Source organism: Mustelus asterias, unplaced genomic scaffold, assembly GCF_964213995.1.
Source record: "Mustelus asterias unplaced genomic scaffold, sMusAst1.hap1.1 HAP1_SCAFFOLD_102, whole genome shotgun sequence".
Lineage (NCBI taxonomy): Eukaryota > Metazoa > Chordata > Chondrichthyes > Carcharhiniformes > Triakidae > Mustelus > Mustelus asterias.
The window spans coordinates 348058-365298 of NW_027590149.1; the positions used below are offsets into that span (position 1 = coordinate 348058).

General features: G+C 47.6%; 1 protein-coding gene across 1 annotated transcript in view; it reads right to left on the reverse strand.

Moving 5' to 3' along the window:
- Positions 1–804: 804 nt before the first annotated feature.
- The window catches only part of LOC144484382 (NACHT, LRR and PYD domains-containing protein 3-like), a 60325-nt gene continuing 43888 nt past the window's right edge, over positions 805–17241 (reverse strand). Inside the window, exons 9-11 of the mRNA XM_078202904.1 lie at positions 10828–10998; positions 5379–5546; positions 805–2675 (exon numbers count right to left, since the gene is read on the reverse strand). Of these exons, the coding sequence (XP_078059030.1) occupies positions 2588–2675; positions 5379–5546; positions 10828–10998 (427 nt within the window). The 3' untranslated portion in view covers positions 805–2587. The remainder of the gene's footprint in view (positions 2676–5378; positions 5547–10827; positions 10999–17241) is intronic.

Below are 17241 nucleotides of genomic sequence, written 5' to 3' on the forward strand. Positions count from 1 at the left end.
CCGCCTCAGACACTCCCCTTCACTATCCGTCCCATCAACCTCTCTCCCGTTTATGCTCTCTCCCCTCAGTTGCTCTTCACTTACTCTCCCCCTTACTCTCTCCTGACTCTCTCCCTCATTCTTCACCTTTCTCCCCCTCACTCCGTCCCTTCACTCCATCTACGCTCACTTTCTCCCCTTCACTCTACCTCTCATTCTCTTCTCTCTCCTCCTCACTCCGTCCCCTCTATCTCTCCGCTTCACCCTTCTCCTCCCCCTGCGTCCCCCGCACTCCCCTCTCATTCTCTTATCCCTCATGCGCTATCTTCCCGTCACTCTCCCTCCCCTCCTCACTCTCCCTCCCCCATTCTCTCCCTCACTTTTCACCTATTCTCCCCCTCATTCGACCTCCCATCGCGCTCTCCCCTCACACCATCTGCCCTCAACCTCACTCCCCCTCACTCGTTCTTCACTGACCCTCTCCCTCACTCTTTCTGCTCACTCACTCTCTCATTGAGTGTATTTAAGACAGAGATAGATATGTTCTTGATTGGTCAGGGGATCAAATGTTATGGGGGAACGGTGGGAGAATGGGTTTGGAAACTTATCAGCTGTGATTAAATGGTGGAGGAGACTCGATGATCAGAATAGCTGAATTCTGCTCCTGTATCTTATGGTCTTTTCAGTTTCACGCTCACTGTTAGCATTTACACTATTTACACTATTATTATGACACAATTATTTACACCAGTCCCCCGCTCTTTATTAGCTTGTGTATGTATTAGTTTCAGCATTCCAATGATTCACAATTAACATTTAACTAATTAACCAATAAGCATTTAATTGTAAATAACTACAGTTATACATATTATAAAATCAGGAATATCCATTACAATTACAGAGCAGCAGCATTAACCCTTTCTCTTCCAAGACTCAATAACATAGATCATGTCACAAACTGAGCAGTATTCAGTTAAAACTAGCCCAGACCAGACAACACAAAGTTAATTTAAATTGAAATAATAGGTGATGCGAGGAGATTGTCCTGAAGAAATGATATTAATTTGAAAGTGATTAATTCATTGTCTTTGAAGAATTTCCCCGATCCAATGTGATGCTTTTAATGGTGTAGAATATCTACCCACTTTTCAGCGCCGGCATCTGCAACTGTAGATGGATGAAAAGGAACAATCCGACAAACACCAGGTAATATCTGTCATGGTAAAATAAACAGTTTGATAAATAATGGTAATATCTGACATCATGCATCTGTCCTGAGATCTTTGGGATAATCCAAAATAAATCATACATTCAGAAATTAAATAAAGCTGAGGTGAGTGTGCAGGAACAGAGTGAAATTGTGAATTCTACCTTTCTATGCTCTCGCTCTGCATCTGCTCAGTGAGATATAAGGAACAAGGAAAGAGGGAATCACATTTCCGAGGCTCTGATCCTGTGCAATGCTGCACCAGTGTTCCTGTGTTGCTTTCGTTCGAGGGATGTCGGTTTCAGAGGAAATGTTATCACTTGTTGTCCAACTTAAATGTTATTTGGTTACAGAGCGCTGCGATTTCATTAACCGCTGCAATGCGTGGGTTTGTTGCTTGATAGTGGTTTGTGATGTGCGTTTCTGTGGGTTTATGGCTGCGTGTTGAGAGTATTTAAGAGAGATTCTGTGTTTCTCTCTGTGTCAGTACGTGGATAAGAGTGTACAATTGTCTGTGTTTGTGAGTGTGTGGGTGTCAGTTTGGGCCTGTGTGTCTGGAAATAGGTGCAGGTGTGTTATCTTGGAAACAGGAATTACAGAGTGCAGCAGAGTTTACCCACTCCCATTCTGAATGGGATTAGTGTCTGATAACTGCACCAAATGTACACATTACAGTCTGAGATCATCCCCAACTACAATCTCCAGACAATATCTCCCATAGGGAATGAGGGAACAGAGTTCATGGACAGTGTCTGGTGATAAAAGGGTTAATTCACCAGCCGGGGTTCCTGCTGCAAACTCCAATCCCTGTCAATATTGTTCAATATTCACGCTGCAGGAACCGGTTCCCAGATGCAGACATGGGACTTACTGAACTTGTCTGAGGCTCACAGAGAGCAGCGCCTGCAGTAGCTGTGAGCCGCCAGCAGATGGTGGCATTGTGTCACTTTAATCACCAGATAGTGAAAGAGGTTTTGAGGAGAGGCTGGTGGAGCCTTTAATTCATTCACAGAGACAGAGAGGAAACTCTGACAAGATTGACCAATCTGCCCCCTGCTGGGTACTGTCAGAATCACACACACACTGTTCTCTCTGGAGAATGATCTCTGCTGCTCCCTTTTGAAAGGAGGTTGAAGACTCTGTTGCTGAGAACACTGACAACACATTGCTGCTTAAACAATGGTTTGCAGCAATCTTTCCTTCAATGTGGAGACTAAAACTACAACAGTTTTCCAGCTGGGAAACCAGGTAAGCAGGGAAATCAGTGCCAGGCTGGAGGGGCTGATGGAATAGGGAGGGAGAGGGGCAGGAATGAAGGGTTTGGAAGGAGCTGTCGAAGATCTTCACAATTCAGGATTTCACTGTAACCGGTGGAGCAGCAATGTTTATAGATTGAAATGTTCACACTCGCACTGTCAGTCCCGGTCTGGATTCCCGCAGCGACTCCAGCTGTCTCTCTCCATTTGGACTGAACGGATTCACCTCCAGCCTGAAACAGATTAAAGATGAAACAGGAAATAAACAGATTGAACAACAGAGTAAATAACAGGAGACTGGAGTTAATGGGACAAATCTTCTGGTCCTTGGATCGCCAGAGGCCAGACACACATCCGAAGATGAGCATCGGGACCCTGTGGATGTCCTGACGCACTGATCTACCTGGGAATTGTCCCAGAGGTATTAACTACTATTGGGGAACCCCCCTGCTGCAGTTAGAGTCAGATACTTGGGACAGATCCACAAAGTTTACCTGGATAGTTACTCAGGTAATGTTAGACAGCTCACCACCTGGGCTAATACCTGAATAGCACAACCAAGTCCCCCAATCACTTCCCACTGATCCCCATACTCCACCTCCCACAGTCTGACTAGACCCACTCAGAGTCACAGAGGTTTACAGCATGGAAACAGGCCATTTGGCCCAACTTGTCCATGCCACCCTTTTTTAAAAAACACCCGAAACTACAGTTCCACCCATATAGACTCAGTGGCTGAACCCTCGGATATATCCCCCCTCAGTACGGCCGTGATGCTTTCCCTAATCAAAAGTGCAACTCCCCCTCCTCTCTTACCTCCTGTTCTATCTTTCCAATAGCATCTGTACCCTGGAACATTGAGCTGCCAGTCCTGTCCCTCCCTTAGCCATGTTTCAGTAATTGCTATAATATCCCAGTCCCATGTACCCATCAATACCCTGAGTTCATCTGCCTTGCCCGTCAGGCCTCTTGCATTGAAATAAATGCAGTTTAATCTGGAATTCCCTTGCTCTCTGTCTTGCTTCTGTCTGATCTGTCTGGTACTAGGATTACTGACACTGCCTTTACTAATTAATGTGCTCTCTTTAACTTCCGTGCTGTCCTCAAACTTCTCTTTTGTCTCCCTACTGCTTTGGATCCCACCCCCCTGCCAACCTCGTTTCAACGCTCCCGAGCTGCTCGAGCAAATCTCCCCGCCAGGATGTTAGTCCCCCTCCAGTTCAAATGTAACCCATCCCTCTTTAACAGATCAGCCCTTCCCCAGAAAAGATCCCAATGATCCAAAAATCTATATCCCTGCCCCCTGCACCAGCTCTCAAGCCAGTCATTCATCTGCCTAATCCTCCTATTCCTACTCTCACTAGCACGTGGTACCGATAGTAGTCCTGAAATTACTACCTTCGAGGTCCTACACGTTAGCCTTCTGCCTAACTCTCTGTATTCACATTTCAGGATCTCATCCCTTTTCCTACCTATGTCGTTGGTACCAATATGTACAACGACCTCTGGCTGCTCACCCTCCCCCTTAAGAATGTCCTGCAATCGCTCAGAGACGTCCTTGACCCTGGCACCAGGGAGGCAACACACCATCCTGGAGTCTCGATTGCAGCCACAGAAACGCCTGTCTGTGCCTCTAACTAGCGAGTCCCCTATTACTACTGCTCGCTTGCTCTTTGCCCGACCCTGTCCCACAGCAGAACCAGCTGTGGTGTCACAGGCCTGGCTACTGCTGGTATCTCCCCCTGACAGGCTGTCACTCCCGTAAATCATCTCTCCCTCCCCTCCAGCCCGACTACCTCCCACTAGCCCTTGAACAAATCTGACTAAACCTCCCAACTTGGCCTCATCCGTCCAAACCTCTCCTGTCCTGACACAGAAACATGGAAGATAGGAGCAGGAGGAGGCCATTTGGCCCTTTAAGCCGACTCCAACATCCATCACAATCATGGCTGATCGTCCAACTCAAAAGCCTAATCCTGCTTTCTCCTCATAACCTTTGATCCTGTTCGCCCCAAGTGCTGTATCCAGCCGCCTCTTGAATACATTCTTGACTATCTCTCTGACTTAAACTGATTACTCAAGAACCAACCCAAACCCACTACTCTCCAAAGCTATTAACCAATCCCAACCCCCGACCTCGCAACCAAATCTAACTAGACACCCAACAACATTACCAACTCCCAGCCACCATCCAAACTGCTGATTAACCCTCCAACCCAACACAATACAACCCGACCACCCTCCCGACACCCAAAACTAATCCTTGAACCTCTCCTCAGCTCCCTGACTAACCATTCATCCAGCGACACACCAACCCATTCACTCCCACAATCAACTAACACTTATGGAGCTCCCCGGGGTCACTGTGCTGTAAATAAGGTGTGCTCGCTCTACGTGACTCCACTCCGCTATGATGGAGCTCCCCGGGGTCACTGCTGTAAATAGGGTGCATGCTCTCTCTTCCCCGACTCTACTCCGCTATGATGGAGCTCCCCGGGGTCACTGTGCTGTAAATAGGGTGTGTGCTCTCTCTTCCCCAACTCTGCTCTGATGGAGCTCCCCGGGGTCACTGCTGTAAATAGGGTGCGTGCTCTCTCTTCCCCGACTCTACTCCGCTATGATGGAGCTCCCCGGGGTCACTGTGCTGTAAATAGGGTGTGTGCTCTCTCTTCCCCGACTCTACTCTGCTGTGCTGGAGCTCCCCGGGGTCACTGTGCTGTAAATAGGGTGTGTGCTCTCTCTTCCCCGACTCTTGTCTGCTCTGATGGAGCTCCCAGGGTCGCAGTACCGAAGATCCTGGGAGAAATATGCAGCAGTTTCAGTTTGGGGGAATTTTCACACATACCATTGCTGCTACTTGGAAGATTCAGGCCCATTTATACTTTAAATCGATTTATATTTTAATTGTTACACTAAAAATTCACACAAACACTCACCAGATCTCCTCCAGACTGCTGCAGGTCAGTATGAGGCGGCGGAGAGCAGGGACAGATTGATCTGTGAAGGAGTTTGATCCCAGGGACAGAATCCTCAGTGACAGGTTTGTACTGAGAGCGGAGGCGAGATCCTCAGCACAAGAATCTGTGAGAGCGTTCTCATACAGACTGGAGACCAGAGAGAGGAATAACAGGAATCAGGCTCAATCCCCAGTGTTTTAAATAATACTGTCAATAACAATAATAATGTATTGTATCAGACATTCCAAACACACAACCTGCATTTCTGTAGAATGAGGAAATACTCAATGCTGAAAATGAAATATAAATAAACTGGAAATGCTCAGCAGGTTCGCTAAATACATGTGAAGAGAGAAACAGGGGTAAAGTTTGAGCTTCCATTGGAACTGGGAACGGGCAGTGAATTGACAGGTTTGAAGTGACAGCGGTGGGTGGCTGGGGAAGAAACAAAGAAAGGACAAACTGGAATTACAGGAGTGATTAAATGATAAAAGTGATGGTGGGACAGGACCACAATCACAGGATCTCCATGTCCTTACTCGGAGTGGCTCGGGAGGGACATGGGATGGTCAGTGGTTTGGGAATGCAGTTTGTGGTGAGGTTGAAGATAATGGCTGTGATTTTACCAGAAGCTCTGAAGTGCCAGCATGGGGATTGGAAATGGGTGGTGTGTCCGTGTGGGCAGGATAGGCAGAGTTATGAAGGTGATATTGTCAGAGGGGGACAATTAACGGCTGGCAGGCAGGGGGAGCTGCCCACTGAGGCAGCCTGGGCACGGGGCAGTCCCGGTTCAGGCAATGCTGGCACCATCTCCAAAGGCAGCAGGACTTTCAAACACAGCAGCTCTGGAGGGAGCAGCGAGGGAGCTCTGCTTACTGAATGAGGGGCTGAAATTTCAGACAGCAGAGCAAGGCTTGCGCCCCCCCCCCCCCCCTCCCCTCCCTCCCTGGAGGGGCTCCTCCCGGCTGCTCGGGTTCAGAGGGAGGTCCTGTTCCCTCAGGATGGGAGGAGATTATCCCATCGGTACAAGCCAGTCTGGATGGAGATTGCTGGGAGGTGAGCAGGTTTCAGACACGTGGTTACAGAGTGGAAAAGGATCAATGTCCTGATGTGTTCTGCCACGGTGAGTGCAGCACAGCCTGATATGTGAATAAGAATGAGGGGGAAATTGTGGAAAGAACATCTCCACCCAGACACTGGCAATGCAAAGGACTTACAGAATCTCACTGGCTGTCCTGTCTGGAGACAATACACATCTCTGTAACCTGTGCTTAATGCTGCCTTCTCTCACATTATCTGTCTCTTTCAGACCTGGTTGGCTGTCGGGATTCGCATTCTAATCAGTATTCTGGAACTTGATTTTGTGTCTCTGTGTCCTGTTTGAGAGCAGATTTCCACTCCATCTGACGAAGGAGCAGCGCTCCGAAAGCTAATGGTATTTGCTACCAAATAAACCCGTTGGACTTTAACCTGGTGTTGTTAAAACTCTTACAATGCAAAGGCAGCAGCATTGACTGTCAGAGACATGTCCGTTAGGCTGGCACCAGCATAGGCTCGAGCAGGGCTGACCAACATATTCACTGGGCAAACACACGTCAATGTTTTTCTCACTCAAGCGGCCGATGAGTAAATTTCAGAATGATAAAGTTTGGCACAGCAGAAATTTCAATTAAAAACTAAACTGAGATATGAAAAGAAACAACTTGCTGAGCACAATAATGAGTAATAAATAAAGATGATTATTAGAGTTTAATCCTCATCAATCACAAATTGTTTCTCGCCCACATTTGCAGCAGATTGGCTCAAAAACCTATCAGCAGCAAACATGGGAAAGAAACGGGATGTGATTGGAGGAGCAGCTCCATGCAGATTCTTCCATTCAAACTGAACTGTGTGACTGAGATTCTGGAAACTCACTCCGGGGGCCGCATTGAGGGGCTTCGAGGGTCACATTCCCCCCTTGGTCCACACGTTGGACAACCCTGGGCTACTGCATGTGTTTGATGAGTGAGTAACAGTTTATTTGTTTGGAAAGAGAGCAAACATCATCAGGGAATAAGTGAAGAAGAGTGGAGACATCCAGGTCTTGCCATCCTTACGCCAATGGAAGATGAAGTGCTGGATCAGGAAGGCCTGGGGGCAGAGTGGGTAATTACTGCTGGTGAGATGGGTGGCCTAGTGAATGGGGACAGGAGAGCGTCTGGTGAGGACAAAACATAGAGCTTGTTTATCCATCACTGGTCACAGAGAGCAGTCTGAAGGACGTATTGGGATAAGAACAAAATAACTAGGAGCAGCAGAAGGTCATTCAGCCCCTCGAGCATACTCCATCACGGCTGTTGGAATTGTAGTCACAATTATTTTCCCGCTCGCTCCTCTGTAACCCTTGATTCGCTTCTCAATCCAAAGTCATTGCTAACTCAGCTTTGAATATATTCAATGACTCTGCCTGCACTAGTCTCGAGGGAATAGAGTTCCACTCTCCCGCGACCATCTAAAAAAATAAATTTCTCCTCATCTCAGTCTTAAGGGACCGACAATTACATTTTAAAATCTGTCCCCTTGTTCTAGTCTCTCTTACAAGAAGAAACAGCCTCTCAGCAACCACCCTGTCTCATCCCCTCAATGCGATCACTCCCTGAGCCTCTCCACATCCCCTTGAAATATTTTTGCATCCTCCTCACAATGGTGCGAGGGGCAAGGTTTAAAGGAGATGCAAGAGACAGATTTTTTACACAGAGTAGTGGGTGCCTGGAACTCGCTGCCGGGGGAGGTAGTGGAAGCGGATATGGTGGTGACGTTTAAGGGGCATCTTGACAAGTACATGAATAGGATGGGAATAGAGGGATATGGTCCCCGGAAGGATACGGGGTTTTAGTTAAGTCGGGCAGCATGGTGGGTGCAGTCTTGGAGGGCCGAAGGGCCTGTTCCTGTGCTGTAATTTTCTTTGTTCTTTGTGTTTCTCTCCAATAGAGAGAGACAGTTTGTTACATGTAGCTTCAGGGATACAATTTAATAAACGTGCGGCAATGGGAGGAGATGGGACTCCATGAACCCCACAGCCGGTAAGAGGACCAAACCCTCAGATTTAGCATCATTCTACATCACACTCTAAACACCAAACCAAATGAACTAACCAACTCCACATATACCCAAACAGGCACATTAATATCTGACAGGTTCGGGAAATCCATGCACTCAGGCAGCACAGGCAGAATCACAGAATTGTTACAGAGCAGGCGGAGGCCATTCGGCCCATTGTGTCTGCACTGACTCTCCGAATGAGCAATTCACTAAGTGTCATCCCACCACCTTCCCCCAAATCCCTGTGCATTGCAGAGCTTAACCACTGGCTGCAGGGGACAGCACAATTCTGGCAATGCTGGCACCAGATTTAAAGGCAGCCAGCAGCACTTTTAAAGGCTCTGAAGGGAGCAGTGAGGGAGCCCTGGTTAATGAACAAAGGGCTGAAATGGCAGAAGGCAGATTAAACCCAATTCGCTGACACTAGCCTGGAAATTCTCAAGGATATATCGGTTTGGAGGGATGTTTTGTTCCCTCAGGAGTGGAGGAGGAGACCTGTCACATCAACCCAAGCAAGTCTGGATAGAAACTGCCGAGGGCCAGAGCAGGCAGCACGTGGCTGCAGTGAGGCAAAGGATCAATAACCTGATATGTTCTGACAAGGTGAGCGTTAAACTTACAGGCTGATATGTGAATAAGGATGAAAGAGGAATGGTGGAAAGACCATCTCCACCCAGACACTGGCAATGTCCAGACAGCAGCATCAATCTTCAGGAACATGTCAGCCTCTCTGTGAAGGGTTCCGGTCAGTCAGAGATGACTGCTGCACTGCCGACACTGAGTGACCATCCTGGTGGTCCCATGATGGGCAGTCTGGCAGCACCATAGGCTTGTGTGTGTCTTTGATGGGTGAGTATCAATGGAAATTTATGTGCTTGTAGAAGAGGGCACACAGCGTCAGAGAAGGAGCCAAGAGTGACAGTGTCTGGATTGTGTCATCCTTATGCCAATGGAAGATGCAGTGCTGGAGCTGGGAGACCTGGAGGCTGGGTGGGCAATCGCTGATGGTGAGATGGGTTGTGGATCCAGAGAGAGTGAGTGAGTGAGTGGATGGGCACAGGAGAGGCTCTGCTGCTGAGTCCATAACTTGGAGCTTGTGTGTTCATCATTGGTCACATGGAGCTCTGGGTTAGGAACAGTCAGAAGTTTAACAGCACCAGGTTAAAGTCCAATAGGTTTATTTGGTAGCAAATGCCACTAGCTTTCGGAGCGCTGCCCCTTCGTCAGGTGGAGTGTAGAAATGCTCACAAACAGGGCATACAGAGACACAAACTCAATTTACAGAATAATGACTGGAATGCAGTCTTTACAGATAATCAAGTCTTAAAGGTACAAACAGTGTGAGTGGAGGGAGCATTAAGCACAGGTTAAAGAGATGTGTATTGTCTCCAGACAGGACAGCCAGTGAGATTCTGCAAGTCCAGACAAGCTGTGGGCCATTCGGCCCATCAATCCTTCACTAACAACAATCCCGCCCAGGCCCTATAACAGTAACCCTACATATTAACTCTGCAAATCCCCCTGACATGAAGTGTCAATTTACCATCGCCGCTCAAACTAGCGTGCACATCTTTGGCATGTGGGAGGAAACTGGAGTAACTGAAGGAAACCTGCGCAGACACGGAGAGTACATGCAAACTCCACACAATCTGTCACCCAAGGCCGGAATTGACACGGGTCTCTGGCGCTCTGAGTCAGCAGTGCTAACAGCTCTACCACCCTGCCGACCATGATCAGCCGTGGTTCGTCCCAATTGCAGTGAGTATAGGACGAATAATTTCTATATTTTTTCATAAGATAAGCCTGGCATGCCATGAAAGACTCAAGCCAACATTTTCTCAAATGTTTATAAAATACGTTCATAAGGTGACCAAAACTATATACGTTACTTCAGCTATGCTGTGACCACAAACCTATCAGATTTGTGACTGGCGACCTTTGCTCCCAGGCGAATTGTCCCTCATTGCCTTTTCTGTTGATTTGTCAAAGCTGTCGGATCTTATAATATGAAGTCATGTGACTGGATCAGGTTGGGGATTCTGAGAGTCAGCACACCCGAAGGTAGAAATTCAATACAGTTTGCAGTTGCCAATGACTGGACCTCAGAGGGTGAACCATAACATTATTCCCCCACTCCCTCGACATAAGGATCTGTGGGACTGACATCCCATTGCTCAGGGATCAGAGAGAGAAGCAACAGGAATCAGAGGAAAAGCAGTTTTCCTGATTCATAACTGACGCCAATAGTAACGGGCAGTGTTTTTTTATACAAATACCAGTGGTGAAATTATATTGTTGAATATTCAGTTATTATAAACACAATCTCACACAGTCTGCTACTTACTACAGTTTCTGTATTTTACAGTCCGGATTCCTCAGAGCCACAGACAGCAGTTTCACTCCGGAATCTCCCAGTTTATTGTGACTCAGATACAGATCTATCAGTGAGCGGTTTGTACTGAGAGCAGAGGCCAGGTCCTCGGCACAAGAATCGGTGAGATTGTTACCAGAGAGACTGGAGATCAGAGAGAGAAAAATAACAGGAATCAGAGTAAATCCACAGTGTTTTTAAGAATAAGATCATTAACAATAATAATGTACAGCGCGGGACATTCAAGAAACACAACTTCAGTTGATACAGAAGGCAAAATTCTACTGATGCTGTAAATATGAAATATGAATAAATACGTTGGAGACTCTCATCAGGTCAGGCAATATCTGTGAAGATAGAAACAGATTTAGTTTCAGTTCAATTAGCTAAAATTAGAAATTGGAAATAGCGGTGAATTAAATAGTTTTAAGTGACAGGGAGCTGGGGATGGGCGGGTGACAAGGAAAGAACAAAATGGAAGTGCCGGAGTGATTAAATGATAAAAAGGATGATGGTGAAAGGGAAGAGCACAGGATTCCCATGTCCTTACCCTGAGTCACAGGGAGGGACATGGGATGGTCAGTGGCTCAGGAATGCAGTGTGCGGTGGGGTTGAAGATGATGCGACAGAAACCTTTCTCACACTGCCAGTGGTTCGGGTCTGGAATTCACAGCCGGGAAGTGTGGTGGAGGTCGGCTGCATCGAAGCAGTCAAAAAGGAATTAGATGATTCTTTGAATATAAAGAATGAGCGGGGATACGAGAAAAACGCTGGAGAATGACTCAAATTCCTAATGCTAATTTGGTGAGCTGGTGCAGACACGATGGGCCAAATGGCCTCATTGTGCACCGTAAGAATTCTGTGAAGATAATGGTTGGAAATGTATCGATATTTCAACTGGAAGTTGGTGATGTTGCCGTGTGGACAGTGTTAGTCGCCATAGTCCTCAATAAAATGTTAATACTGATAGGCAAAGGGATCTGGGTGTACAGGTCCACAGATCACTGAAAGTGGCAATGCAGGTGGGGAAGGTAGTCAAGAAGGCATACGGCATGCTTGCCTTCATCGGCCGGGGCATTGAGTTTAAAAATTGGCAAGTCATGTTGCAGCTTTATAGAACCTTCGTTCTGCCGCACTTGGAATATAGTGTTCAATTCTGGTCGCCACTCTACCAGAACGATGTGGAGGCTTTGGAGAGGGTACAGAAAAGATTGACCAGGATGTTGCCTGGTATGGAGGGCATCAGCTATGAGGAGAGGTTGGAGAAACTTGGTTTGTTCTCACTGGAGCGACGGAGGTTGAGGGGAGACCTGATATAGGTCGACAAGATTATGAGAGGCATGGACAGAGTGGATAGTTGGAAGCTTTTTCACAGGGTAGAAGAGTCAATTGCTAGGGGGGGTACAGGTTTAAGGTGCGAGGGGCAAGGTTTAAAGGAGATGTACGAGGCAGATTTTTTACACAGTAGTGGGCGCCTGGAACTCGTTGCTGGGGGAGGTAGTAGAAGCAGATATGGTGGTGACGTTTAAGGGGCGTCTTGACAAGTACATGAATAGGATGGGAATAGAGGGATATGGTCCCCGGAAGGGTAGGGGGTATTAGTTAAGTCAGGCAGCATGGTGGGTGCAGTCTTGGAGGGCCGAAGGGCCTGTTCCTGTGCTGTAATTTTCTTTGTTCTTTGTGTTTCTCTCCAATCGAGAGAGAGACAATTTGTTACATGTAGCTTCAGGGATACAATTTAATAAACGTGCGGCAATGGGAGGAGATGGGATTCCATGAACCCCACAGCCGGTAAGAGGACCAAACCCTCAGATTTAGCATCATTCTACATCACACTCTAAACACCAAACCAAATGAACTAACCAACTCCACATATAACCAAACAGGCACATTAATATCTGACAGGTTCGGGAAATCCGTGCACTCAGGCAGCACAGGCAGAATCACAGAATTGTGACAGAGCAGGAGGAGGCCATTCGGCCCATTGTGTCTGCACTGACTCTCCGAATGAGCAACTCACCAAGTGTCATCCCCCCACCTTCCCCCAAATCCCTGTGCATTCCAGAGCTTAACCACTGGCTGCAGGGGAAGACCCCATTCAGGCAATGCTGGCCCCAGATTAAAAGGCAGCCAGCAGCACTTTTAAAGGCTCTGAAGGGAGCAGTGAGGGAGCCCTGGTTAATGAACAAAGAGCTGAAATGGCAGAAGGCAGATTCAACCCAATTCGCTGACACTTCCCTGGAAATTCTCAAGGCTATATCGGTTTGGAGGGAGGCTCTGTTCCCTCAGGAGTGGAGGAGGAGACCTGTCACATCAACCCAAGCAAGTCTGGATAGAAACTGCCGAGGGCCAGAGCAGGCAGCACGTGGCTGCAGTGAGGCAAAAGGATCAATAACCTGATATGTTCTGACAAGGAGAGCGTTAAACTTACAGGCTGATATGTGAATAAGGATGAAAGAGGAATGGTGGAAAGAACATCTCCACCCAGACACTGGCAATGTCCAGACAGCAGCATCAATCTTCAGGAACATGTCAGCCTCTCTGTGAAGGGTTCCGGTCAGTCAGAGATGACTGCTGCACTGCCGACACTGAGTGACCATCCTGGTGGTCCCATGATGGGCAGTCTGGCAGCATCATAGGCTTGTGTGTGTCTTTGATGGGTGAGTAACAATGGAAATTTATGTGCTTGTAGAAGAGGGTACACAGCGTCAGAGAAGGAGCCAAGAGTGACAGTGTCTGGATTGTGTCATCCTTATGCCAATGGAAGATGAAGTGCTGGAGCTGGGAGGCCTGGAGGCTGGGTGGGCAATCGCTGATGGGGAGATGGGTTGTGGATCCAGAGAGAGTGAGTGAGTGAATGGATGGGCACAGGAGAGGCTCTGCTGCTGAGTCCAAAGCCTGGTGCTTGTGTGTCTTCCACTGGTCACATGGAGCTCTGGGTTAGGAACAGTCATGATGTGGAGATGCCGGTGTTGGACTGGGGTAAACACAATAAGAAGTTTAACATCACCAGGTTAAAGTCCAACAGGTTTATTTGGTAGCAAAAGCCACACAAGCTTTCGGAGCTCTTAGCCCCTTCTTCAGGTGAGTGGGAATTCTGTTCACAAACAGAGGAACAGTCTGCAGGACATGTTGGAATGTGTATTACTCTCTAACATTCTTCACTCTCTCACAAATCAACAGCTGCTGCGAGAGGGAGACAAGTGTCTACCTCAGAAAAAGAGGAGGGGTTCACAGAGGGTGCTCTGTCGCATTATTCCCCATAATCTCCACCAGAGCTGATACTGCCTCACACGATTCGCAAAGGGGTTTCAATCTGGCAGCACAGAGCAGCACACACAAACCTGAGCAGCTGATGGAGGCAGCAATAGCTGAGTTCACTCACACTCGAGGGAACAGGTCATTGTCAGCTTCAGGAAGATGAAATGTGACTGGAGTCTTTAACAATGCAGCAGATACTGGAGCTGCAGCGTAGGATACTTTAACATTTGGTGGAGTTTCCAAAGGCTGTGTGTATCCATACACAAAGGATGGAGGAGTCAATCCAGGCCAGCAGTGTTACCATGTCTCAGGTCTGAGCACAAATAGCATCCTCCACAGAGAGATTGGTGACATTCATGGAGAGTCACATCCAGCCTATCACCCACAGGAAATACACATGAACCTGCATGTTCCCACCACCTCCATGAGCTCTGTGGAACATGGGCTGTGGGAGGGGTGGGAAAATGTGTCTGGAGTAACTGTCAGGACCTCCCCAGCTGAGCAGGGAGGGTCCAGTTTGCCCTGAATGGATAGAGGAGCGGCTGCCTGCAGTATTCGGGAGCTCCTCTCAGGATGCCCCTGGTGTGGGCAGTGGGTCCTCTTCTGCTCCGACTGTGACACAAGCACCTCACGAAGCTATGATGACAGAGACAACTCCAGCATCTGTGCAGAGGACCCGCAGTTGGCCGGATCCTTCCAGGACTCAGGAAATCCGAGGACAAAGGCCACGGTCATCGAAATTCCCAGAGGAGAGGAGAGAGGTAAGATGCTGCCTGCAGCTCAGCGGAAAGTGCGGGGATGGCGGTGGTTGTCATGGTGGGGTTGCTTCCTTGGGTTTCACAGGATTATACTTTGTTATTACTGGTCACTTTGTTATGTCTGTATTTTGAGTAAATTCAGAGATGGAGCACCACTAAAAAAATGCTTCACCATATTACTGGGTCTTTAACAGTTCACTGGGAATGTGAGATGGGAAATACAGCACTGAATCAGGTCAATACAATTCCAATACCTTTGTTTCATGCCGTGACGGCTCAAGGGAAATTATAAAACATTCACAGAAACAGCAACAGGGCTGGAGATGGTGAAGATTTATTACACTGAATGGCTGTGAGAGTTAAGGTTCTTGGAAAACATGTCTGCATTACTGAATCTCCATCCTCCCTGACACATATCCCATGTCCCTGGCCTGTGGTCCATGGGGTTCCTCATCATGAAGCATCTGGTCAACATTGTATTGCATCACACTTTGTTCAAAGCTTCTCCACTCTAGATCCAGGTTGTATGGAACACAGCACAACACCTGGACATTTGAGACCCTCGCTGAGTATATTAAATAGTTCCACCAGATCTATCTTTAGAATTCCACTGGCCTGTGCAATGGTCACACTATTTGTCCTGTCGCAGCTGTTTTTTCTCTCTTCCGTGACTGTGTTTGGGTTACACACAGGCACAATTACCCACCTCTACAGTGGGTAGCGCTTGTCTTTATTAATTCTTTCAAGGGATGATGGTATCACTGGCAATGCCAACACTTGCAGCCCATCCCCAATTGCTTTTGAGAAGGAGGTGGTGAGCCATCTTCTTAAATTCTGCAGAGCATCTGGTACAAAACCGCGAGGAAGGGACATCCGGGATTATGATCCCGCATCAGTGATGGAAAAGCAATATATTCCAAGTCAGAATGGTGTGTGGTTTGGAAAGAAATCTGAAGCTGGTTGGTGTCCCATCCTTCTGATATCCTTGGCCATCTCGGTGATGGATAGTGCCTGTTTGGATGATGCTGGCTCAGGAACCTTGGTGAGCTGTTACATTCCACCTTGTATGTGGTAAAATACTGCCACTGTGCGTCAGTGGTAGAGACAGCCAATGTTTAGTTTGGTGAATGGCCAGCTGATCCAGTGGGCTCCTTTTCCATGGATGAGCTTCTTCAGTGTTTTTGAAGCTGCAGACAATCCAGCAAGATGAGCGGATTCCATCACACTGCTGACTTGTGTCTTGGAGATGGTGGGCAAACATTTGGGAGACAGGAGGCGAGTTCCTCATCTCCGAATTCCCAGACTGTGATCTACCCTTGGAGCCATAGTGTTTCAGTCTAGTGTCTGTTCAATGGCCCCAGTGCGCCCCCACCACTCAGGATGTTGATGGTCGAGGATTCAGCGATGGTGCTGCCATTCAATGTAAAGGGAATATGGTTAGATTCCCGTCTGTTGGAGATGGTCCTTGCCTGGCATTTGTGCAGTGAAACATTACTTGCTATTTATCAGGTTCAGCCTGAACGTTCTTCAGACCTTAAGACGCTCGCTCTGTCGACGAGTCATCCAGATTCGAAGGGTTAGCTGTTCTCTCTCCACAGAAGCTGTCAGACATGCTGAGCCTTTCCTGGATTTTCTGTTTTGTTCAGGTCTTGCTGTTTATGGACATGGACTGCTTCAGTCTCTGAGGAATTGTGAACAGTACTGAGCATTGTGCAATCATTAGTGAGCATCCTCACTACTGACATTATAATGGAAGGCAGGACATTGATAAAGCAATTGAAGGTCGTTGGGATTTGGACATCACCCTGAGGAACTCCTGCAGTGATGTTCATGAGGCACTGGAAGGATGACACTTTTCTGATGTTCAAGAGCAGACTGATGGAGCAGCAATTCATCAGATTGGATTTGCCCTGTTTTTTTCCACATTGTCCGGTAGATCCAGTGTTGTAGCTGTACTGGAACAGCTTGGCCAGGGGAATGGCTAGTTATGGAGCACAATTCTTCAGTACCATTGCTGGGGTACAGCCAGGCTGACAGAGTTTGCAGTATGCAGTGCCTTCAGTCATTTCTTTACCTCACATGCAGTGAATCAAATGGTCATCTGTAATGTTGGGGACCTCAGGAGGAGGCCGAGATTAATCATTCTACTCAGCACTTCTGGCTGAAGATGGCACTGATGCTCTGGGTTCCCTCATCAGTAATGATGGAATTCTTGTAGCATGTTTATAGAATCATAGAATTCCCACAGTGTAGAAGGAGGCCCTTTGGCCCATCGAGTCTTCACCAATTCTTTGAAAGAATATCATATCCAGGCCCTATCTCTGTAACGCCACATATATGGCCCACTAATCCCCGTAACCTACACACC